Source organism: Lithobates pipiens, unplaced genomic scaffold (assembly GCF_037356315.1).
Source record: "Lithobates pipiens isolate NorthernLeopardFrog02 unplaced genomic scaffold, aLitPip1_a1.2 Scaffold_1, whole genome shotgun sequence".
In the NCBI taxonomy this organism is placed as follows: domain Eukaryota; kingdom Metazoa; phylum Chordata; class Amphibia; order Anura; family Ranidae; genus Lithobates; species Lithobates pipiens.
In genome coordinates, this window is record NW_027507685.1 from 40,040,127 (window position 1) to 40,065,973 (window position 25,847).

Consider the following 25,847-nt stretch of genomic DNA (forward strand, 5'->3'; position numbering starts at 1 on the left):
TCAGTGTCATAACAATATATCAGATTAGCTGTACTTATACATCACCATGGCTAATAAACAGGGCCAGATTTCTGCTTTTTTTTTTTTTTTTTTTTTCTTCCCCTAGGCCAGATTTTTTGTGTTGCCTTCCTAACCCCAACATAACCAATTTCCAAGACCTAAAATAAAACCGTATAAAGATAATGATCATAATGCCAGAAGTTGAATCAAACCAAGTTAACACAATCACAACCAGAAGACAACATAATTAATGTACTGACACTGCAAGAAATTTCTGACCCAATCAGTACCATACTGACACAAACAGCAATGTCCAAAGAGGCATGATAAGTACTGTACTCTCACAAGCATGAACATGCCTGCAGAGACACACAATCAGTGCTGTATTGGCACATCTAAGAACATGTCCACAGAGACACAATCAGCATTACTGATACACCAGTAACATATCTACAGAGACACAATACCTTGCTTACATATCCCCAAACATAGTGTTAGTATGGAAATCACAGAAAGCGTATATATATATATATATATATATATATATATATATATATATATATAATTTTGTATTTGACGGTTATATAAATGTCCACAATGCACAAACTGTATTAAACCCCTTATTTATTGTACTCATTATTTTCTGTAAATGTGGGCATGTACAAGCTGCTGCCGCTCTCACCGCCAAAGTGCCAACATATATACACAGTACATAAGACAGAAAAGTGTACACCGGCTATATTAATTAAAGTTGTCACACTATTGTTTATAAAATTATTTTTATGAAGTATACAGACGTTCTCATCCAGCATTCTGGCAGCTTCCAAGCAGACAGAAGGCATCTATGTGTGAGTCGCTGGGTAGTTGTAGCCTACACATAACCACACCCCAGTTCTGCTGACACTGCATGCTTTGTTTTGAAATGTTCACAGTTTTGAAACTGAGGTTGGGCAAACCTTTTTGAGAAATTTTGGACAGTATTAGTAGTACCAACCTGCTAACACTGCTCAAAAAGTCAATTTCAGTCATTGTTACACAGTAAGTGTAGTGGCCCAGGCCACCATCTATTTGGTCTAGGCTTAAACAGGGCCCTGCTGGCTTCTTTAAATTATTATAGCTACATATAATCCAATATTCCAAATATCCAATATCCAAAATATTGGACTTTTCCGCATCAAGCTTCTGTTTCTCAGATTTGCAAAGCTGCCACCTGGGCTTTCATTCATGTTTAAATTCTAATAGGTGGATGTTCAAGCCTTATCTGGTGCCAGTTTCGAGTGCAAGGTGCTACAAGATGCTCTTATTTTAGTATTTTGAACATTTTATGACCTGTTTATGGGAACCTTGTTGGCATGGTTTGCTGTTTTGGCCAACTTTTCCTCTGTTGGACTGCTTTTGCACACCTAAGCCTGGGTCCTGTATGGTACCATCTGAAAAATAGGATTTTTATAACCAATAAAAATCTGTTCCCTGAAGTATAGAACAGGAGCCTTCCCTTTTTGCTCTTTGTATTTCCCGATTTACTTATTTACAAAACTGAGGCTGGGGTGGGAGGGACTATAATTGGGGGATCCCTGTAGCCTTCCTTTTTTGCCAATGTCCGGTCACCTGAAGGTAGCTGCATATAACCCAGTCAAAATGATTTAAAGAAGCCTGTGACTGTACTGTAGCAGTTTGTGTTCAGTGCTATCAAATGCAACAGAATAATTTAGCAGACCGGTATCCACCATATTGAAAACATATCGAGCTATTCACCAGTTAGTACTCTGACTAAGGAGGACACAAGCTTACTCCACATTCCAACCCCCCCCCCCCCCCCCCCCCCAACATGCTGATTTTTTTTTTTTTTTTATTTGTGTGTGTAAAGGTTAACCATTTGGAGGACTGAGTGTTGTCATATGGAGATTTCCTAAAATAGGGCTAGATTAAGATACCAATTACTAAAGGCTCCTATTTACCAGTGAAACAAATAGAAATCTCCCATTTTCATCTATGCCTGTCTGTCAGACATAGTCTATAAAAGAAATATCCAGTTGAGTTTAAAAGCCAAGTTCACTTTTTTTTCTCTCTCTAAATTCCAGCTCCCCCATGCACCAATATAGCATTCATGTACTTTTTTTGCAAAAATATCAAAGCTTTCCATAAAATCTACAGACACGTACCTTACTGTCCTCCATCTATGATTCCAAACGTAAGGTATCTATTGCTTCTGTCTTGTGTCCTCACTGTAGGTTATGACACAGGAAGGAGTTGTTGACCAGCTAACCCCATTAGCACACACCCTGCATCATCCACCCTCCCATTCCCAGCTGCATGTTTTTTAAATGAAATCACCTTTCTCACTAAATACATAACATACAATATGGCCACCTTTATACAAGTACACAGAAGGGAGTCAAGCCCAGTTCACATCTCTGCATTAAGCTAATGGGCCGCCCTACACATAACAAATGCCCCAAAGAAGCTTCAGAACTTTAAAAAAAAAAAAAAGTGTGGAGCTTGGTGCATTTTTTACTGCGTTTTTTTTTTGCTGCAGTTCAATTCTGAAATATAAGGAAACTCACAGATGTGAATGGAGCCGCATTGTTATTGCGTTATCACACCCATTCACATCTAGCATAGTGGGAGTGAACGTTTTGTCACATTTTGCCATGTGAAAAAAACAAGTGGCAAATGCTGCAAAACGCACAGGAAAAAAAAACACACAATCCACAAAAACGCCAACATGTCCCATAAGCCACATATAGCACAGCCCATCGAAATCAACAAGTTCGTGTCACAGGAAAAACAAGCCACAAAAACGTTCACTTCTACTATGCTAGATGTGAATGGGTCATGAAAGTGAAATTGGTGCGATAACACAACAATGCGGCTCCATTCACATCTGTGCGTTTCCTTGTATTTCAGAAATGCATTGCACCAAAAATCGCAGTAAAACGCACCAAGTTCCTCTCTAAAAAAAAAAAAGTTCCGAAGCTTCTTTGGGGCAATTACTGTGTGTAGGGCAGCCTATTCAGGTTGGTGGGCTGCCCTATGCGTGATGAATGAAAATGCTCCAAAAAGCACCCCCCCCCCCCCCCCCCCTGCTAAAAAAAAAAAAAAAAAAAGACTCATTTGTGGGAATGTGAGTTACTGCTATGCAGAGATGTGCAGCTGAGTGCTTCTGTCCACTCCCTTCAATGTACTTGTATAAAGATGGCCGTACACTAGACAATATACTGATTGTATATTTAGTGAGAAGGGTGATTCCCCCGATTGTATCTCATGCAGCTGGGAGTGGGAGGGTGGATGATGCAGGGTGTGTGCTATTGAGATCAGCTGGTCTACTCTTCCTGTGTCATAACCTACAGTCTGTAAGGACGTTAGACAGAAGCAATAGATACGTTTGTAAACATGGATGGAGGACAGTAAAATGTGTCTGTAGATTTTATGGAAACATTGATATTTTTGAAAAAACATTACATGAATGCTATATTGGTGCATAGGGGCACTGGAATTTGGGGGGGGGGGGGGGGGGTCAACTTATCTTTTAATATACAGTATATGTCACCCTCTTATCTTTACTCTTTGAACATGCTCAGTCAGCATTTCAGTGGTCAGCCATGTTCCGTTGCATTTGTTTTTACTTCATATGCAGCGAGACCATCATGCAAATCACATTGAACAATTATTTGGTTCCTGGTATGGGCACAAAAAGAATTGCTCTGTGATCTGTTCCCTTATTTGTTCCTTCTGTTTCTCTAATCCTCTATCTTGTCTTCCCTTAATGATCCTACTTCCTTCCTTGTATTCCTGTGCTGCCTCGGAGCAGGTAACAAAACACTTGCCCTCTTCAGGAACATCTACTATTTTCATGCTTTCTCAAACATCAAGCAATCACAGTTTCCCTTGGAGTGATTAAGGTGACCATGCTTTACTTTACTAACTTTGATATCCCTATTCATTACATGTTTATTAAGGTTTTGTTTACATATTGAGTTTGTAATGATGTATTATATATATTTTTTTATAATTTGCAAATGAGGAAGCTGAAATATTGTTTTGAACCAAAGGAAACCATCACATATTTTATAGTGCTGCCCCAACCAATTACACCAATACCTCTAATGCTGCTCTGCTCATTGAGACAAATATATTACTCTATGGTCATGCTGAAGTATACAGCAGAAAACAGGTCAACATTCAGGGTTGAATCACATAACAGGTGGCATGGTAATATTTGGGACTAAAGGACACATCAAGAGGTTGACCAGTATCTAGGGCTTAGTGCACTTGCAGTGTTTTTTTGTAATCCTTTAATTCTACATCACAGACACTGGGTGTTTCATATTCATGACTACTTGGGTTAAGCTGTCATCTTCGGGGAAATCCCTAAGCTTCAGTTTTAAGCTAGTGGCTTTAGGTAATGGATGTGCCAACATGTCTCTCTGAAGATCTTCCTTCATGGGCCTTTAGTCCCTCATTTTCTGGCCTATTCTGAACACCCCTTAGAGGAGTAGAGAAGAGTCTTCTCCTGATTGGTTGCCTACAGCCAAAAGGCCAAGAAGGGACTGTACCTGGACCCCACATGCAAGAGTGGGGATGACCTCTAATGTTGCCACTGGATCCTGTGGGCAGTGATCTCCAGAGTACAATGTATCAGATGACCTCTCCAGCAGGGTGCTCTATGGGTCAAGGGTGGTGATCCATCTGGTGATGTAGTCAAGTGGGGCACACCCGCTGGGACTGCTGGCCCTGCGGCATGGACTGGTACTGTAGAGTTATTAGTACAGTACCTCTTTGTTGGAACATGTGGCAGTCTTTTGCCTGCATTGTTCCTTGTGCATTAGAACCGTTGCTTGTTTAGAGGTTGCTTTTTACAGTCAAATAATACACCATGGTGGCTGTGTTCAAAAATGGCACATACCTCTTCACAGTTTCCTTTCCAAAAGCTCCCCTAAGGGTCAAATTATCTTGAAAAACAAGTTAAGGCCAGGGATTCAAACTCTCTCAGGGGGCACCATCCTCTGGTTTCTTTGTATCAAGGGAAGGATTTTCAGCAGCCATTACTGGCTTGCATATCGACTCTCAGGTTCTCACTGGTTTGGGATGCAAACATTGGGTGCACTCCTTCCCCTCTTCCCCTTGCAGGAGGATCATTCTTCAGATGGGGAAGAGGTAGAAGCTGTCTAGGATCAGCATTCTTTTGTAGAGGAGTCTTCCTGGGAGGAAACTCCGGGTCTGGGGATGTCACAGACAAACTGCACTGGGCTTCCTGGTGCAAAGTGAGATACCACTGCCAGAATCCTCTTTTCTGAAGTCACTGGATTTGGGTCCTGGCAGCTGAAAAAACATACCAAATCTTTTCCAGTGTACTATCACCTGCAGAAAGTGATGTATGCTGATTAGGCTCACTCAAAGAAGATGTTTTCAACTCCAAAGCATTTTGCTGAGCAGTACACAATGGAGGAGGAAACATTTGTTTATCCAGCTGTTGACCTGGCCATTTTCTCATTGAATAAGGCCCTGACCGTCTCAATGTCTAAAGACACCATGGATTAGAGGCCCTCTTTAAGGTATCCTTCTCCCTGGTAGGAGTAGTTCTGCAGCGGGAGCTTGTCAAGCCCTAAATCTTTGGGCACGCTTATGCTCCTTCCAAAGATCCTTGGCGTCTGCAGTTCCTGTGAGATTTTCATAGATAGTTTCTCAGTAGATGTCTTTGAAGACTCCAACATAGCTTTTCTGGGTTGGTACCATGTCTGTCCACATGAGAAGGATCCTATGACTCAAGTGTTGGTCAGCGTAAATTCTGCTTTGATGCAGAAGGTGACCGTGGGGAAAAGCTTGCTCTTACCTGAAAAGAAGGTGACACGTCATAAACTAATGGAGTACTTTGGCACCCATGAAGAGTTCTTTTCAGAGGCAACAAGCCTCTGGCTCCAAGTTTCAGTTCCTTAAAAAAGAATAGTCCTTCGGATCCAAAAGCAAGTCCCTTTCACAGTGAACTTGTGCCCTCACTCCAGTGGGTTGGGGGATGGCTGTTGGCCTTCACAGTGGTCTGGATTCAGGAAGTTGCAGATAGTTGGGTCTACAGTGTGGTGTCCAGATGTTAAAACACTGGAGTTTCTTCAGAGTTGCAAAAAGGACAGATTTCCTTTGCATCTCTGGAAAGGCTGCTGTCCCAGGGGTCATACTGACCTGTGCTAGAGACAAAACTGAGATGTCTGGACTATTCTGAACCTTAAGGGTCTCAACAAGTTCTCGAAGATACAAAAATTAATGGCGTTCGTTGATATTCAAGGATGCCTGCCTACATATCCCTAATTATTTTGCCTACTGCAATTACCAGTAGAGCATTGCCCCAGTGTTTAGCAAGGTGTTGGCTCAGGTCCTAGACTACCTGTTTCTCAGGAATCAGTTTAGACGCTGACAACAAATGATCAGCACATTGTACAGAGCCTGGATAGGTTTGGTTGGGTGGTGCAATTTGGCCTTAGTTCAGACACGATGCCTTGAGTATTTAGGCTTAGTCACATGGGCAAAAATACTGCTTGTGCAGGAGAAATGTCTGTTCAATCCCAGGTAGATTCTGCAAGGTCATTGGAAAGTCCTTAAATTCAGGCCTGCATGACGGGAGAGAAGAAAGAAAATCTGTCTTTGATGCGCTCTCCTATGCCAAGTTTCATTCCAGAGCTCTTCAACTCAATATCCTGTCACTATGAAACAAATGTCAGGAGTCCTTGGATCTTCCAATGCATCTGATCTTCCTTGCTTTATGGTTGCTGGCTTTGAAGGCATGGCTGTTGAAGCCCAAGTACTGAGGGATAAGGATGTTTTGACTCTGTAATCCTTACACCTCTCAAAGCAAGAAAGTATTATTCCCAACAGTATGTAATGGGGCTCATTTTGGCCTGTTTCAAAGACCTAGTTTGCTCCTTGCCTTTGAACAGGGTGTCGTATAGATTGTTCTACCATGCAACCCTCTTTGTCTACATGACACCATAAATTGGTCTTGTCTGATTTTCAGTCTTTTTTTTTAAACCTCTGAGAGATTCCCTTGTCACACCTTAAGGCTGCTTTCACACTGGGGCGAGAGCAGCGTCGGCGGTAAAGCGCCGCTATTTTTAGCGGCGCTTTACCGTCGTTTTAGCGGCGGTGTGCGGGCGCTAGCGGGGTGGTTTTAACCCCCGCTAGCGGCCGAAAAGGGGTTAAACCCGCCCGCAAAGCGCCGCTGCAGCGGCGCTTTGCCGGCGGTATTGCCGCGGTGTCCCATTGATTTCAATGGGTAGCAGCGGTATAGGAGCGGTGAATACACCGCTCCTTCACCGCTGCAAAGATGCGGCTGGCAGGACTTTTTTCACCGTCCTGCCAGCGCATCGCTCCAGTGTGAAAGCCCTCCGGCTTTCACACTGGAGTTAAAGGGGCCGGTTTTTTTCAGGCGTTACACAGGCGCTATTTATAGCGCTGTAACGCCTGAATACCGCCCCAGTGTGAAAGCAGCCTAAGTGCAGGGCTTTGTTTTGCAGGGTATTAAAATTGGCTGAGCTCATGCAAGAAAACCTTCCTGGTTCTTCACCAGGATAAGGCGATGTTAAAGCCCAGGTCTTCCTTTTTACCTTAGGTGGTATTTTGGTTCCACCTGAATCAGGAGATTGTGTTGCCATCTAATCGTAAGGAGAAGCTACTTCGCTATTTGGATGTTGTTAGAGCTGTTAATATTTAGCTGAAGTCTACAGCTTTGTTTTGACAGTCTGAGGCATTTTATTTTTATTTTTTTTAATCTGAGGGCCCTTTCAGGAGTCAAGCTACCGTTCATTCTATCAGGAGTGTTAGTACTTCCTGGGCTATTCAACATCAAGGTTCTGTTCAAGTTAGTAAACGCGAGAAGTGAAAACTAGATGGCAGCCTTACAAAGTTATACCAGGTTGATGATCATGCCTCTGAGGATGCCAATTGTGAGAAAAAGGTCCCGGAGGCAGCTTTGTAGTGGAGGTTCGCCATTCTGTTTGGGGGTGTTGGCCTTGTTTCTGACCATTCATGTTTATTGCTTTGGAACATCCCAAATAGTCATGAATATGAAGTACCCTTTGGTGTATGAATAAAAAATAAAAATAATAGGATTTTGGTTTAACTGTAAAATAGTTTGAGTACATCATAGGACACAAAGATCCCTCCCATTTTTGTCTTTGCAATTGCTTCATGAGGCTTAGATGGGACAGGTTATATCTGGGTGGGGAATTCCTGCTTTTTTGGCCAGTGTCCATTCACCTGGCCAAAGGTAGGTTATTTACCCTAGCATAACCCTAGTCATCATATAAATATCAAGTACCATGTGGCCTACTTGAAGAAAGGGTAAACCAAAAGAGAGCATGTACAATTCTTCTACAGGAGATAGATCTATGTGCTTTCCTTTAAAATTACAATGAATAAGGAGTCAATGTGTCATTTGTTGTTCAATTAGGAGCATCTCAACTGATGTTAAGATGTCCGATTCTCCTGAATTAAAGCTGATATTCAGGCACTACTGTTTTAGGTGGAACCTCGCCTCAAAAAAATGGTTGAAGAAAGGCTATTTATGCAAGATGTAACTTTTTCATTGCTGACCTCTTTCTGAAAATGCTTATTGCATGGCTGTTGGGCTCATTTTTTTGCTTCATTAGTTCCTTAATCAACAAGGGAAAAAAAGTGTGCACCTAATAGTCAGACCACCGTGAAGCTAGGAAATTTATATTTTCAGAAGGAGGTTAGCCCATATACTTCTCTCAAGACAGGTTTCCTTTAAATATAAGCTACAACAGAAGAACGAAGAAGGGGTTCAAATTCAACATCTTCACATCACGTTTATGTTTGTTTGTATCACTTGTTTTAGAGGAGAATGAGCACCAGAACAGGTGGTTCAGGGTCTACCCGTTCGACTGTCAGGCCTCTTCTTTTAAGAACATTCTCAGAGGAGTCTAATGTATTGTAAAGAGGTACCAAGTTATAATCCAAATGATATCATTAAGCCAATCAAAACTAATCTGCTGTTGCTTGATTTTTCTGGGTGGGTTAAGACTGCCAAATGACTAAGCATTCTCTGCCTTGATAAGCTGTTCTAGTATCCGTGTTTACATAATTGGCATTAATACCACACATTGCACTGCAAAATGCTACTTCTGTGGCTTTATCTAGGAGAAAGGAGATTCATTAAAGTGTACATAAACCTAATTTAAAGTGTTTCTGGAGTGAGGCTTATCGCCAGTTTTTATTTTATTTTTTTAAAGTGCAGTAAAAGGCACAAAGTATTTTATATGCTTACTTGCAGTGTTTTTTTTTTTCTTAACAAAAATGATTTTATTTGCTTTGCATTGGGCCTTTAAACTTTCTAGACAATGTGACTGTTCCTGGAGAGTCTGTTCCCCAACACAGCCCTCCTTCCTGCCAAATCTTAGACCTCGCCTTCTGGGAGTGTCTAATTGTCTGTGCTGGTCCAGCTCTTTCTTCTCCCTTAACCTTCCCAGAAGAGAAGCGAAGCGAAAGTGAAGTGCCAGTTAAATTACAGCTCTGGTACTGCTGAGATCACATCCAAAATGGGGATGCCCAGCAGAAGTCTCAGCTTTTGGAAGTATACACAATGAAAATTTTAACAGGCAAATAAACATGCAATACATTAAATGCATATTTAATCTTCTGGGAAGATATGATTGGTCTGGTGATGGCGTCTTTTTAATCAAAAATTGTTTTATTAGTTTTCAAAGTGTCTTATATAACTATTCTGCCAGCAACAGTATGTCCTGTTGCAGGATAACAAGGTTGAGTCATTGCCTCAGTAGTGTTTGCAGCCTGCCTTAGCCACTCCTTCAGTGGGCCATTGGGTTTTCTATCTGCCCTAGATAATAGCCAGCCCAATAGTCAACTGAAGGATGGTGCACAGCAGGCTGATGATGTTGCTAATTTCAAGGCAGTGGCTTAGCATTCTCAGCCTGAAATATGAGATTCTGCTACCAATAAGATCTCCTAGCGAAGAGGAATAACTACCGTATATACTCGAGTATAAGCCGAGATTTTCAGCCTCTTTTTTGAGGCTGAAAGTGCCCCCCTCGGCTTATACTCGAGTCATCGCTGTCTGCCCGCTCGATCAGCGTGTCGAGCAGACAGACAGCGGCCATTCTATTCAAAAGCCGCGCCTCCGGCTCCGCCTTCGCCTGTGATAGGCGGAACACTGAATTTCCCAGCAGCCTGTGTTCCGCCTATCACGGACATCGTATCATCCTCGTACTACGGACGAGGATGATACGACGTCTGTGATAGGCGGAACACAGGCTGCTGGGAAATTCAGTGTTCCGCCTATCACAGGCGAAGGCGGCGGCGCAGCTTTTGAACTTTACAATGGCCGCCGACGAAGAGGGCACGGGACGGAGGCAAGGGAAGGCACGGCACGGGACGGGACGGGACGGCGGCGGCAAGGCACGGCACGACACGGGACGGATGCAAGGAGGCAAGTCACGGCACGGGACGGAGGCAAGGAGGCAAGGCACGGGACGGAGGCTCGGGACAAAGGTAGGCTGGACACACACACACACACACACACACACACACACACACACACACACACACACGGATGGAGACACACACAGGGATGGATGGATGGATGGATGGAGACACACACACACACAGGGATGGATGGATGGAGACACACACACACAGGGATGGATGGATGGATGGATGGAGACACACACACACAGGGATGGATGGATGGATGGACACACACACACACAGGGATGGATGGACGGACACACAGGGATGGACGGACACACAGGGATGGACGGACACACAGGGATGGACGGACACACACACAGGGATGGACAGGCATGTCTCACCCTCGGCTTATACACGAGTCAATAAGTTTGCCAGTTTTTTTGGGGGTAAATTGGGGGCCTCGGCTTATATTCGGGTCGGCCTATACTCGAGTATATACGGTACCTATTTCTTACTGGTAGGTAAAGTATATTCTTTAGTGGTGCATTAGCTGTATGTGCTTTTCTGCAGTGTATACTAATAGCAGTTTGCTAGCTTTCATCTATTGTACTTGAGTTCAAGTCGTTAATATTCCCCATCACCGCTGCAAGGTCAAAACGGCACCATTTTGTTTCTTAGCACTCTTTAGCAGCCACTGTAAGTGCCGGGCCGGGGATGAGCAGAGGTGCCTATGGCTAAAGAACCAAAGGATCTTAAATCTGGTTTCTCAGCTAGGCAGCAGTTTGAGCTCTTTTCTGAAACGCTAACCTCTTCAGTTTCGGAAGGTTTACCCCTCTTCATGACCAGGCCATTTTTTGCGATACAACACTGAGTTAATTTAACTGACAGTTGTGCAACCCTGTACCCAAATAAAATGTATGTCCCCCCCCCCCCCCCATAAATAGAGCTTTCTTTGGTGGTATTTGATCACCTCTGCAGTTTTTATTTTTTGCACTATAAACTAAAAAAAAAAAAAAAAAAAAAACACAATTTTGAAAAAAATGCTATAAAAACGCATCCAATAAAAAAAAAAAAAAAAAACGAATTTCTTCATCAGTTCAGGCTAATGTGTATTCTGCTACGTTTTTGGCAAAAAATAAATAAAAAAATCCCAATAAGCGTATGTTGATTTGCGCAAAAGTTATAGTATCTACAAAGTATGGGATATGTTTAACTAGTAAGGATGGTGATCAACCATTTTTAGCGGGATTGCGATGGACAAATCAGGACACTGACACTTTTTGGGGACCAGTGACACTAATTAAAAAAAATTCACTGTCACTGTACTAATGATACTGGCAGGGAAGGGTTAAATTTTGTTCCCTGGGAGTGCTTTGACTGGGGGAAGACATCAGTGTTCCTGCGGGTATGTGATTTTGCGCTGAAGGGCCGCCCTGCTGCAGTAAATGTACATAGGGTGGTCCAGAAGCAGTTAGAGGATATAAAGACAATTTTTTTTTAACCTGAAAACCTCTTTACCTCCTCTTCTGGGGGTCCCCTGCTAGTGCTCTGCTTTCCTCTTCCGCAAGTACCCCCAGAGCAAGCTGGCAGCTATAGGGGCACTTTTCAAGCTGGGCTGTGTGTATCCATAGACGCATGCAGAGCAATGGCTCCCACTTCAGAGGGGCGCAGAACTGGATTGAGAAAGGACTTGGGTAAGTGTTGAGGGAGGGGGGTAATATAACTACTGGGACATGTTTTACCGTAATGCATTGGGGTAAAAAAAAAAAGTGTCTCAACTTTAGAACCCTCTTAAGCAGGGATCCTCAAACTACGGCCCTCCAGCTGTTGTGAAACTACACATCTCATGAGGCATTGTAAAACTCTGACATTAACAGACATGACTAGGCATGATGGGAATTGAAGTTCCTGAACAACTGGAGGGCCATAGTTTGAAGACCCATGCTCTTGAGCATCTGTGAATGGGTTGGAAGATTTGCTCTTAGTTGGTCCTTATGACTGTTCACATGAGGCAAGTGTTGTGGCTAAAATTCTGATCAGCAGATCTTCCCTGCAAGCAACAGCTGGAAAGCATGACTTTTGAAGGCAACACCTTTTCGGTAGGCGCCTTTCATAAGTTTATCCAGAAGATCACTGGTGGCAAGTACACACTTATGCCGCGTACACACGACCGGACTTTTCAACATCAAAAGTCTGATGGAATGATTCCGGCAGACCGGACTTTTGATTCGCAAAAGTCTGACACACTTTAGAAATGGAACATGTCAAGTTTTTTCGAAAGAACTCCGCCGGACCCAGTTCCTACCGAGAGATCTGCTCGTGTGTATGCTAATCCGACGGACAAAAACCGATGTGAGGGCAGCTATTGGCTACTGGCTATGAACTTCCTTATTCTAGTCCGGTCGTACGTCATCACATTCAAATCCGTCGGACTTTGGTGTGATTGTGTGTGGCCAAGTCCGTTCATTCGGGAACTCTGTCAGAACTCCGTCGAAAGTCTGTCGGACCTAAGTCCGGTCGTGTGTACGCGGCATAAGAAGAAACAGCAGAAACTTTTGGAGCAAAAGCACCCTATTTGGAACCAAGAAGAATGCCTCTCATTCCTTTCTTAACTCGGGGGGCTAAGCATAAAAATTTCTTTTAGAAGAAATCGTAGAACACAAAGTGCACCAAGATGGGCAACACAATTTCAGCCTAATGAAAGAGTATCCAAACTTCTGCCAGTGGGAGGATGACTGTCGGGTTTTGCTGTGGTATAGACTTGAGATATCTAAGGTGTCTGGGTTCAAACCATTGTATTCATGGACTATAAGTTGGAATTTTGCATCTTGCCTCTTCCAGGCTTCATGCCGTCAAACATTTTGTTTTATGCAGCTATATTTACTCACTGCAACTTATAATATCCAAGGGAAAGATTATAACACCAAGTTCAGAAAAAAAAATTAAAAACAGAATCACGAGTTGGAAAAAGAATCATCCTGTCCTAAAGATGACTTGTAAAGTCAATCAGGTGTAGCTAATCACCTTCTCAATGGCACACAAAGCCATTTGATTTTCAACTGTGGTCATTTTGATTAGCTCAGCATGAAAAAAAGCTTTCCTGAAGCATTTCAGTCCCTGATAGTGAACTGAAGCAATCAATTATGGGCAGTAAAGCACTGTCAAAAGATCTCCAGTATAAATATGTGGACAGGAACAAGTCACTAGATGGATATAAAGAAAAACAACTCAAAAGGCTTTATCAATGCCTAGAAGCACACTGAAGTCTATTGAGAAGTGGAAGGTATTTGGTACAACACTCCCTGGATCAGGACCTCACTCCAAACTAGATCAAAGAGCCAGGAGGAAACTGGGCAGAGCTAGCATGATGCCTACAGAAACTCGAAAGCAGTTGCAGGAATTTATGACAAAGAGTGGTCGTTGTGTGCATGTGACAATAATACCACAAATTCTCTGCAAATTTGGCTTGTATGGGAGGGTTGCAAGAAAAGCCATTCCTCAAAAAGTCCACACGCAGTCATGACTGAGCGTTGCCAAAATGCACCTTGAAGATTCTGAGGCCACATGGAAAGATGGGCTATGGTCATATGAGACTAACATTTTTATTATTTAGGCCTCAACACCAAACGATATGTCTGGTGCAAATCCAATATAGCTCACCATCCAAATGACACCATTCCTACAGTAAAGAATGGGGGTGGTTCTCTGCAGCAGGGACTGGATCAATTATTAGAAAAATGTGTGGGGCAAAATACCATCACATTCTTGAGTAAAATCTGCTGCCCTCTGCCAGAAAGTTGTCATGGGGACAAAGGTTTACCTTCCAACACGACAATGATCCAAGGCAGACAGCTAAAATGGCCACACAGTGGTTGAAACCATCAGATTTAATTGAACTTGATCAGTTCTCCAAAGAGTGGGCAAATATTGCAAAGTCTACATGTGCCAAGTTATTACAGACATTTCTTAACAGAGTAAAGGCTTCAATTAAAACAAAAGGTGGTTCAACAAAATACTGGACACAAGGGGGTGATCCTTTTTCCAACTCAATAAAAATTAAAAAAACGGAATTACTATTTTTTTAAAAGTTGTTCTATCTTTCACTTGGATGTTATAAGTTGTACGGAGTAAATACAGCTGGATAAAACGAAAACTGTCTCTGTCTTAATTTCAGGCGTCCTTTTTCTATACCCACTGTAATACTTTTGCCATATAAGTATATGGAAAGTAAACCTTCACAAGAACTATGAATAGCCATGAGTAAATTTGCATGTTTAATATTTTCCAACTGGCTCTGACAGCAAATTAGCGCACCATAGATCTGGTGGTGGTGGTGTGTGATCTTGTGCTTTGGTATTCTGCATATTGTTGGCTATGGATTCCATATATAATGCATGTGTAATATTTGGGGGCTTGAACATGCTTTAAGGCATGTTCAAGCCCCCAAAAAAATTAACTATGCTCTAGTTGCTTAAGCAGTGCAGAGTTTGTGAAAAGTAGAAAAGGAAGGTTTGTTCACTGAATCACTTTGAAAGCACTTTCTAGTGAGCCTCCATATGTACAGTGCACCTGAATGGAAGATGTGAAGTCAAATATTTATCCTCTGCAAACTAACAGCTTGCTCTGTGTGATCATATTAATATTGTTGAGACAGAGAAGATACCTGCAAAAATTCTTGTTAAATAATTACAGAAAAATATATATATCCTAAAAATAGTAAATATTCTTGATTCTTGTTTTTCAGAAGCTGGAGTTTCAATTACCAAAGCTAACTTCCTACAAATACATGGAGAATGGTTACTTTTCTCCAGTGAGGATCGAAGAATACAAACTAAACCCTTATTTGTCTTCTTGAGACCTTAAACATTGACATTCGTTACACTGTGCAAGTCCAGCCACTAACCGCTTACAAACTACACTGGAAGTGTAAAAAAAAAAAACCCTCTTAAAGACCTTTATAATTCGCAATTTTGTGCAGTGTTCAGAACAAAAAAGAACTTTCAGCCAGTATCACAAAGAGCATGAGAGAGGCCTCGAATACAAAGCCAGCATTTCTACACGAGAGACCCGGAAACAACACAAAACAAATTGGAATATTTTTCTGGTTGCAAAGATTTCTGGTCATTAAGACAGTGCTGCTATTTTCCCCCAGTATTTCCTGCCAAAATCTCTGGTGCATGTGCTGTACATAATAACCTTATGCAAAAATGTTGAACATTCCTCGGCATTAAAAGAAATGTATTTTTTATCAACATTTTAACCACATAAAATTCAGTACTTTTTTCCTTTACATGGTATAGCTTTTCCACATTTCTCTTTTTATCAGTTTTTTTAAGAATTCATATTTCAGACCTGTTTAAAACAATTTTTTAATCTATAACAGGCTTATTTTCCAATATGTCCACAGTATGCATACATTTCCTACACATTTCTATTTTTAGCTTCTACATTTTACTGCATTTTTCATTTTTTTTTTTTTTTTTTATTACCACTGTATCTTTGCCATTACATGCTGCCACAGCATTTTTTTTTTTTTTTTTTCAATTTTTTTTTTATTTCCTGTGGCTAATATTTTTTAATCATGTTCTTTTATGATCTTTTTTTTCTTCTGTCATAATAGTGTTTTGGCACAAACATCTTGCAACCAAGTAGGCCAACTTTCCATGATAATAGTCTGTGTACTAAGTCCGTCAGAAACTCTCAGTGGATTGCACAGTTATTAACTGAAAATATAAACTATTTATTAAAAAGCTATATTTTTATATAGGGTGTCAAATCAAACTATTTATTTGAGGGTATAGGTTGCAAAGTGTTTTAAATGCGATCATAAAGACGCCACTAATTTCCAGCGTGTTTAACGCACAATAATGTTTACATGTGTTCTCAATTACTCTTAAGTATGTAATTATTCCATCAAAACCATTCCAGATATTAATATTTGTAAAATACTTTAAACATTGTATTGTTTTTCCATATTGTCTTCTTTCTATTTCATGTGTTTCATGTTTTGCTTGTTTTAGCTGAAATGTCTTAAAATGGATAGCTTCTACACTAGATTTTAGATAAATAGGTTTGTTATTTAAGACTACAACTTTTTAAGAGACACATTTCAACTATAGGCAAAACCTTTTTTATTTTGCATAAGTAAGGGAGGGTTATAGGACTTGTTGGCTTATTTTTTGCTATCTGTGTCCCATTGGAGAGATTTACCTTCACTTCCTGTCCCATAGCCAAAACGCAAAGCAAGACGAAATCCCTGCACATTAAGGGAATTCCTTGGGGACCCCCAGACCATCAGAACTTGTGTCCCCATTGGAAGATTTCCCTGCTATTACTTTTCTGGAGACAACCCAAAATTTGGGATTTTCTTTTGCTTCCACTTTTAAGGATAATGTAAACAGGGCAATTACAGAGGATGAAATCTCCTTAATGGGGGCACAGGCAGCAATAGAAACTGACTGGTTCTAATCAATCTCCATTCTGTCCAAAACTAAAGAAGAAATGTTGTCTTTAGTTATACTTTAAGGTTGAAAATGTGACAGAAAGGAACCCATTACAAATGTGTCCATTTCTTCGTAAATACTTCTTCTGCTTTGCACTTTTTTTTATGTTTTTTTTTTTTCTTTCAATATTGGGGAAAATGTTAATTGTCCTCCATTGCATTGGCTTATAAATCTTTAGTTATGGTAAGATTTTAAATTGCTAAAAAAATTGCCTGTTTACATGTAGCATCCAGTCCTTAAATGTGCAAGCATATTTGCATTTTGTCATTAAAAAGGTTAATATAAAGATTAACATTAAGAAAGTATGCTCCTTTTTGACCTATCATGCATAGTGTTTTCCAAGAATCATAGAAAATTGCCATTCCGAGGCACTTAACAGATAGGATTGAACCATTCACAGTTGTCCCTGCTCCCACCATAATATTACACCCCATCCTTACCACAGTCACTCTTACACAAGGGCCAGTTATGGAAGAATCTGACCAATTTACTAAAGTGTTGTGGAAGAAACCCATGTAAACCACAGATCATCAAAAATAAAATGTATGCATGCATAAATACATCTAGACCAAGTTCAGGAGTAAACCAAGGCAAGCACACACTCAAGTCACTCTGTCTCTGTGTCCTTTATTAATTTGGACATGTTATGAAAGGGTATTCTGCATAAATAGAATGAAAAAGCGTAGGCTCAAAGTAGTTGGGTTCCTGTTTTTTTACTTCTATAACCCCCCTTATTACATTGTTAGCTTTGAAGGAATATCACACACTTTTTTCCCCTTAAAACAATTGCAATAAATTTGCCATGGCTTATGGTGTATTGCTTATCTATAGTTTTTTTTTTTTTTTTTTTAAACAAACATGTCATACTTACCACCTCTGTGCAGTAGGTTTTGCAAAGAGTGGCCCCAATCTTCCTGTTTTTGTGGTCCCTCTGTAGTGTTTCTGGCTCCTCTTCTCGAGTCCCCCGTTGAATAGCCACTCTCCATCTGGGCACTCTTGCAGGTGCACTCCATGTCCTGCTGCGTCTGTTGACATAGACAGCAGGACTTGGCCCCGCTCAGCGTCATTTGATCGACTTCAGCAGGAGCCAATGGTGGCTCTGCTATTAATCTATCCAATCAGAACCCGAGACACCAGCTGGAGCTGGTGTGCTCGGCTCCGTCGCTGGAAAGACCAGGTTCAGCTAAGTAAAAGGGGGGCTGCTGCATCACAGGGGGTTTTCCACCTTAATGCATAAAATACATTAAAGGTGAAAAACCTTTGCGGGTTTATAACCCCTTTAAATACCATATGGGTGCAGTCGTGCTTTCGGTGATTTTCTCTTTACGTCACAGCTTTCCCAGACATATTACAGGTATATGTTTTTGTATATTTGTTACTTTTTAAATTGTTTTGACTGACATGGGAAAACCTAAGGCAAAATGAACTAGTATGCACTGCATACTAGTTCATTATGCCAGTTCATTATGAAATACTTACCTTAGAACGAGGTCATCGCATCCCGGCCAAGGGAGCTGACATTTTCCCCTCTGCGTTTCGTCCGGGTTTGCAGCTCTGGTGCTGTGAGTGACCGGAGCCGCGATGACGTCACTCCCACGTATCTGAGAGGAAGTTTTCAGTTCCGCCAAGAATCGCCGGACCTTCCCTGCGCCTGTGCCGCTGACATTAACAGCTGCTTGCATGGTGATCATCTCCTAAACCATGTAGGTTTGGGAGATATTCATTTTACCTACAGCTAAGCCTATAATAAGGCTTAGCTATAGGTAAAAAATGGTATACAACCACTTCAACTTGAAATCATATATCTTCTGGAGAATAGAACTTTACCTTGCACTGCCTTAATATGCGTTTCATGCAGCTTTACAAAATGGAACAGCAGACTGTCAGTAAGGATTTCCTGAACTGCAAGTCTGATTTTTTTTTTTTTTTTTTTTTTTTTTTTTAGTACTCTTGTTGTCTGAAATGGAAGATAAAATAAAGTATATTGCTCCACATACTGACAGCTTAGGTGTGACTTTAGCACTGCTAATGCCAATGTCGTTTACTGTACAGTTAAGCTATGTTGTCCAAAAAGTGAAAAGATAAACTTTAAAAGGCCCGATATATGATGTTGGTCTGAAGATCAGTAGTACATTTCCCTCCTTACAAGTCCATGTCTCTTACATTTTTCAGTCTGCCTCTGCATTAGAAAAAGGATGAAGTTGAATGCTTGCAAGGAAGAAAATAGACTATTGATATAAGCTACGCATTTCATACACAAGGTCCCAAGTGTTCATTTTAGGGTAGAATTTTGCAGTCAATTTTATATTATATATATTGTATATTAAATTCAAAGCATATGATTGAACTGATTAAATAGTTCTGCAACAAAAAACCCTGCCTAATTTGATAAAAATAAATTAAGGACTTGTCAATAATAAGAGTTTCATAACACAGTGACTGCTAAATTTAATACAATTTTTATCAACGATAAGGGCTCCAATCCACATTTTCTGAAGTATTAAGTTGCAAAATGATGTAGAGAAATATGGACAGTCTGGGTTTGCATTGAGTGCCTTGAAAAACATTTAATTACTTTTGTTTACCTGACTTACTACACATTATACTGTATATTTTTAATGAACAGGCTGTAGTCTGATTCTAAAACCATTCCTTGCCCTTTGAGTAACTCGCTTGTAAAAATTAGTTTGCATTGTCTTCTCTGGGATGTATATCTTTGTGGCAGCAACTGTAGTAGAATGTGGGTTCAGTGAGTGATGGATGAGAGAAAACAATAGAAAAATAATACATAATGAAAAAAAAGGCACATTTCTGGCCAGAACATTTTACCCTTGGTAATTAAACCTGTTTGTCTTTCATTTTTTAATGGGGCATATTTATGCATATAGCTAAGATTGTTAAAAGGAATGTATAGGCAAAAAAAAAAAATACAAAGATTTTAAATAATATACATTTCTGAAACAGTGTATACCTGAGATTTTGTTTTGCATGCATAGGAAGGGTGACCAAGGCATCCCTCATCCAAAAATATATTAATACCCTTATTTAAGGTACCATATAAGTAGTTAAAAGACCCTGTGCTAAAATTGTATGGTATCCCATTTACAGAAAAACATTTTATAAACCATTTAAAACCATTACCATTGTAAATTATCTCCAAAATGTAGTCTCCCAATGACCATAGTTTTGGAATATATTACATTTGGCCTCTGACAACCACCTCTAGATACAAGGCATACCACACCCATTGAGTTTACAATTGTATATTGCTCATTATCAGAGTCCATCATATGCATGCATGCACGTAGTAGTAGGTGGCTGTAATATCAGCGCATTTCCCCCTATCTGCTTCACCAGGAGATCAAGGCAATCTAGGTCACTACAAGCTGTATAAATCTAGTAATTTCAAATTGATAATTAGCATATGTATACAAAAAAAATTAAATTGTAAAGCTCAGTAAAACATATAGTTGGAAAGATGCTCCCCCAACATGGGGATCACTAAAGGGGGGTAGATGATTCATAGGTGTATTCAAAAGGAGCTAAAAATCATCAAAAATATCTATACAAGAAACCGAAAGTAGCACCCCAAACTATCACCCTACATATGAATGTGTTTTCCTAATTCAGTTGGGCTACATATGTTTGTTTTTGTATACAAGTATGTTAATATTATCAACTATAACTAAGGATTGCCAAGTATGTGAAATGTTTGCAGGTTGTATGTTGTGACTTAGATCGCTACTATCACCTGAAGAGGAGGATAGCATAACACGTGTATGATCATTTCAAAGTGATGCAAAAAATGCAATGTCTGGTGACATCGCCAGTGATTATACCGCTAAAGGCCAGAGTTATTGAAATTTTGAGAGTTTGGCCAGTTGAACCTGATTTTCTGATACCCAATTCCTTTTAAATTCTCTAGCCATACAAAAATACAGTTTCAGAAATACCACATATACATTCTGAAAATGTTATCTTCTTCAGGTATATTTACTATGCTGTACTGTCAATTTTTTTTAGAGGGACTTAAGAATCATAGGGGTGAATTTACTAAAGGCAAATAGACTGTGCAGTTGCATTGATTTTCCCCACAGCTTACTGAAAGAGCCGTTTTCATTTCTATCCTCTAATCATGTGCATGCAAAATGTGTTTGTTTGTTTTTTTTGCACCTGATGGAGTACTCTGGACAAAGTGAAGCTTCACCGCATTCACCAAGACCCCTTTCACAACACACCGCCCATAGCGTGGGTGGTAAAACACCACTATTTTTAGTGGCGTTTTACCGCCAGATTTGCGGCACATTTCGGCCGCTAGCAGGGTGCTTTTACCCCCGCTAGCGGCCAAGGGTTAAAACCGCCGGCAATACGCCGCAATGGTGGCGTTTTGCCGGCGGTATTACAGCGCTGCCCATAGATTTCAATGGGGAGCAGTGGTGGAGGAGCGGTAAACACACCGCTCCACAGAAGCTGCTGGCAGGACTTTTTTGCCTGACGTCCTGCCAGCGCACCGCTGTAGTGTGAAAGCCCTCGGGCTTTCACACTATAGACAATGGTGCAGCTTTTTTAGGGCGGATTGCAGGCGCTATTTCTAACGCTATAGCACCTGCAAACGCCCTGGTGTGAAAGGGGTCTAAGCTCTGGAAAAGAGGAGTGCAACTGTACTTATACGAAAGGCAAAGAATGCACTTTATATCAGTTTACATCAGTCCCACTGCATAGTTGTAATTTAAATAACTGCATAATTAGGCCCCTTTTCACAAAGGCACCTCCGTGAAGTGGGATCTGCATGATCGGCGGGGGATCTCGCCCCTGATCCCCACTGAGCAGGCAGATGACAGGTCCACGTCCACTCCGCTATACAGAGCGGACATGGGGCAATCAGATGGAAACGGGCCGCCTGTCTGTTTCCATCCAATCCGCCAGACGGATGGGGACTGGGTCCCCCATCTGGCTGTTTTTAGTGAACAGGATCTGATCAGATTGGAGCGATGGGTATCAGCAGACATGTGTCCACTGACAGCCACTGCTCCATAGAAAATACTGGAGGATCTGATCAGGTCTGCCTGAAAAACGGACAGGCGGATTGGATCGCCTGTGTGAAAGCGGCTTTACCCAAAAAGCTTCATCGGGCAGATGAGGCTTGCATCAATGCAGATGCTGATGTGAATGAGCCCTTACTTGTTTAAAGCTTGCAGTTTCTGGTTTTGTTAAGAAGCCACTTTGCATCATGAAATACACTAACAAATTGGTGATTTGATACTCCTCTTGTGATACTGAGCAACTTATACACTACAGCAATCACGCAAAACATTTGTTATGTTCTCACTGCAGCTAGCAACCTATATTTTCCATTAGGACCACGTGGAAATATTTGTGTGGTTCTTAGCGGCAGATGTGTCATCATCCATTTTGGTTATTGTTAAAACGTTGTGAATGTATATATTCATACTGGTAGAGTTCAATTGACAGGGTGGTCAGCTGTGGAGAATGTGCTGTAAGAGATATGTAGTGTGTACATAAACCCCCCCCCCCCCCCCCCCCCAATCTGTTCCTGCAAAAGTACTGAGTATGAATACGCCATATTTGGTATGCCTCCCCCCCCCATAATGCTACCAGTGAATTATGCTAATCATAATGCTGCAAATCTTGGCCTACAAATGCATGTGAGACAGTCTGTTTTTACCTTTTTCACAGGGTAAAATTGCATGAAAGCTGATATGAAGCATAACTGTGTAAGCAAGCTGAATATAAACATCAAGAAGATCTTAAAAGAAATGCAACTTTTTGTGACATGATGACGATGATGATAAATTAAATGTATGTCTGCAATTCCTGCAAAATATTTTATATTAATGATTCTTACAATAAAATATTCAGATTTTCATACTTTTTGTCCTTTACTCTCCTATTACTGCCATACTCCTGAATAAAGTGTACATTAATTCCCTAACGCGCAGACATTGATTAAATATTGCTATAATGCATGACTCAAGCACCAACTAAATTGCATTTTTTGTGGGCAGATTTCCTGTAGTACTTAAAGGGTAACTCCACTTTCCTTGTGGAGGGGGGGGGAGAGAGAATGGTTGCTGTAATTTTCTGAAAATGCAATGCAACATGGCTACCTGGAGTTGTTCTGTACACAGAATTGTAAAGGACACCCCTAGAAACATTTCCTGCATGTGTGATTGACATTTTTGGTGAGATACTCCTAATAGAAACATGTCTAAAGTGATGCAGGCCCAGCAGCTTTTCTCATTAGTGCTCTACATGTACACAGCTAATTGACAATTATGAAACCCCTCCCATTAGTCTCCCTTTCTCACATGGATATAGATAAAACACACATGGATTTCTTCAAAAAAAGGTAAGAATCTGCAACAAAGGTTTATAATCCTTGCAATGTACATCGATCACCCAGAGGGGATGTTTCTCCCCCCCCCCCTCAACAAAAGTGGAATTACGCTTTAAAGCAACTTTGCCACTAAAATCAATCTTGAAAATCAATCTGCACCTGCAAAGAACCACCATGCAATCCCCATTCTGCTGCCCATGCCAAGTGAAGAGAAAGTACCAGCCGATGAGCCTACAGAATCCAAACACTCTCCATTATCTCAATTTTCTGGTCCCCCACCATGAGCTGTGGCTCTTCCTACCAATGCCTAAAACACTACTGAAGGTAGCGGATTAAACCATTGAGCGCACCAGGGGACCTTGAATCTGACACTCCCAGAGGGGTGAGGGTTCTAAAGGAACTCCAGTGAATGGGTTTCTCTCCACTTGTAACCATCCGTGAGCGCCTTCTTCAACTACTTAACCTCTGGAAGATTTTTTTAGCACTTTCATGAATAGAGCACTTTTTGCCATTCGGCACTGCGCTCCTTTAAATGGCAATCGCACAGTCATGCAACACCGTTCACAAATTAAACATTTATCGTTCGATGGAACCAATCAGCAGATGCTGGCGATCAATCATTTACCGGCACCTGCCGATCAGTTGGTGCTGTAACTAATGACAGCACAGCCAGGGCGGCGTGTGTATACCCCCCCATCTAGAAACACGGCAAGCGGTTAGAGTAATATGAAGTTTAAGTGATTTTTTTTTTTTATCTACACCAGGGACAGTACTTACAATGAATAAAAAGCATCCCTTGTGCTGGTGGCTTCTCTGTTCATTAATATCTTCATTACTCCTGCTGTGCACCACATTGCACACTCCAAAGATCTCACAAAAACGACTAAATAGATCAAGAAAATCTACCACGGTCACATTAATTATTTTACACTTTCTAAAGAAACTGTTGGTAGGTTGTGATCAGCTGATTGGTTGTTTTTGCAACTGAAAGCTGGTTAAAATTTGTCTTAAGAACTGGATATTACGCTTGCTATACACTTGCCAAATTTCTTACTTTTAGTTTTACATTTCCTGGTACTAGTAAATCATATTAAAAATAGTCTGGTTGAAAAACAATTAAAAATACTCTTTGAAGTGAAATTAAAGTAGATAGAAATTAGAGAATAATTGTGAATGAAAGGCAGATTAAAAAATAAATAAATAAAAAACACTGTCAAGTGTGTAGCCAGGTTGTAATGCATATTATTGAGTGCGTTGCAAATAAAAAGCTGCAGGCCAGGTATTTTGTGCTTTGTGGTGCGTTATCAGCCTATTAAAAATGAAATAGCGGCTTTATTGTAACACACTTAATGTACAACATAGGTTATCACAACACATCAGCATGAGGAGGTGTGAAGGGGCCCTGAAACAAACCAGTAATATGTGAAACAAGATCATGGTGTTATAGAATAGCATACAAGATGACATGGGCATACGAAGACCTGACCTTGCACTGTGCCAGGACATTGGGGATCATCATTCTAAATAACCTTTCCCAGGGTATATGCTTCACTGCGACAAGACACAAAAAGGTAGACTGCTTCATGACTAGTCATGGACAAAATTCCGATGGGACTTTTCGCGAACACGGCCGATAGTTCGCGAACCGTAACTTTCGCGGCGGCCCCATTGACTTCAATGGGAGGCGAACTTTGCAAACCTACAGGTCAAATTTGCAGCCACAAAATAATTACTAGCTGTGCAAACATAGTCCCACCACGTGGCCAATGAGATAACACATGTATGAGGTGAATCTGTGATCGACAACTACAAGCATTCTTTTTTTATATGTGAAATTGCGACAATTCAGGACTGTGGAGCGCATGAAGGCAATGGAGGAGAGGGAAAGTCAGGTTAGGCAAAGAAACGGGTGCAGGAGATGATCACCAGCAGCGTGACATACAGCAATGACACCTGAACCTTGATAGAGTAATCTGACACCAGCACCGTGATAGAGAGCACTGACATCAGCAGCGTGACATACAGCAATGACACCAGCACCGTGACATACAGCAATGACACCAGCACCGTGACATACAGCACTGATACCTGCACCGTAAGCAGCCCCAGGAGGAAGTCAGCATAGCACAGGGATGGTGGGAGCCCCTCATAATGAGCACATCACAGGGATGGTGGGAGCCCCTCATAATAAGCAGCCCCAGGAGGATGTCGGCATAGCACAGGGATAGTGGGAGCCCCTCATAATGAGCATAGCACAGGGATGGTGGGAGCTCCTCATATGCACAGCAGAGGTACAGCCCCAGGAGGAAGTCAGCACAGCACAGGGATGGTGGGAGCCCCTCATAATAAGCAGCCCCAGGAGAAAGTCAGCACAGCACAGGGATGGTGGGAGCCCCTCAATGAGCATAGCACAAGGATGGTGGGAGCCCCTCATAATAAGCAGCCCCAGTAGAAATATGACATCGCTCAACCTTTTCAAACAGGAGGGTACGGGCATATAGTACGGTGTGCTTTTTTTTGGACAAGGAAGTGAGCCAAATTATGAAAGA

General features: G+C 41.2%; 1 protein-coding gene across 5 annotated transcripts in view; it reads left to right on the forward strand.

The window, feature by feature from the left end:
- Positions 1 to 22,829, forward strand: part of ATP11C (ATPase phospholipid transporting 11C (ATP11C blood group)) — a 219,053-nt gene extending 196,224 nt beyond the window's left edge. For 2 of the 5 annotated variants that reach the window (XM_077489893.1, XM_077489616.1), the window contains exon 29: positions 15,182 to 22,829. In XM_077489893.1, coding sequence (XP_077346019.1) covers positions 15,182 to 15,292 — 111 coding nt within the window. In that variant the 3' untranslated portion in view covers positions 15,293 to 22,829. Of the gene's footprint in view, positions 1 to 3,811; positions 3,903 to 8,848; positions 8,952 to 15,181 lie in introns of all 5 variants that reach the window. The other 3 variants (XR_013277047.1, XM_077489767.1, XM_077489683.1) reach the window with 3 other exon arrangements.
- The last annotated feature ends 3,018 nt before the right edge of the window (positions 22,830 to 25,847 follow it).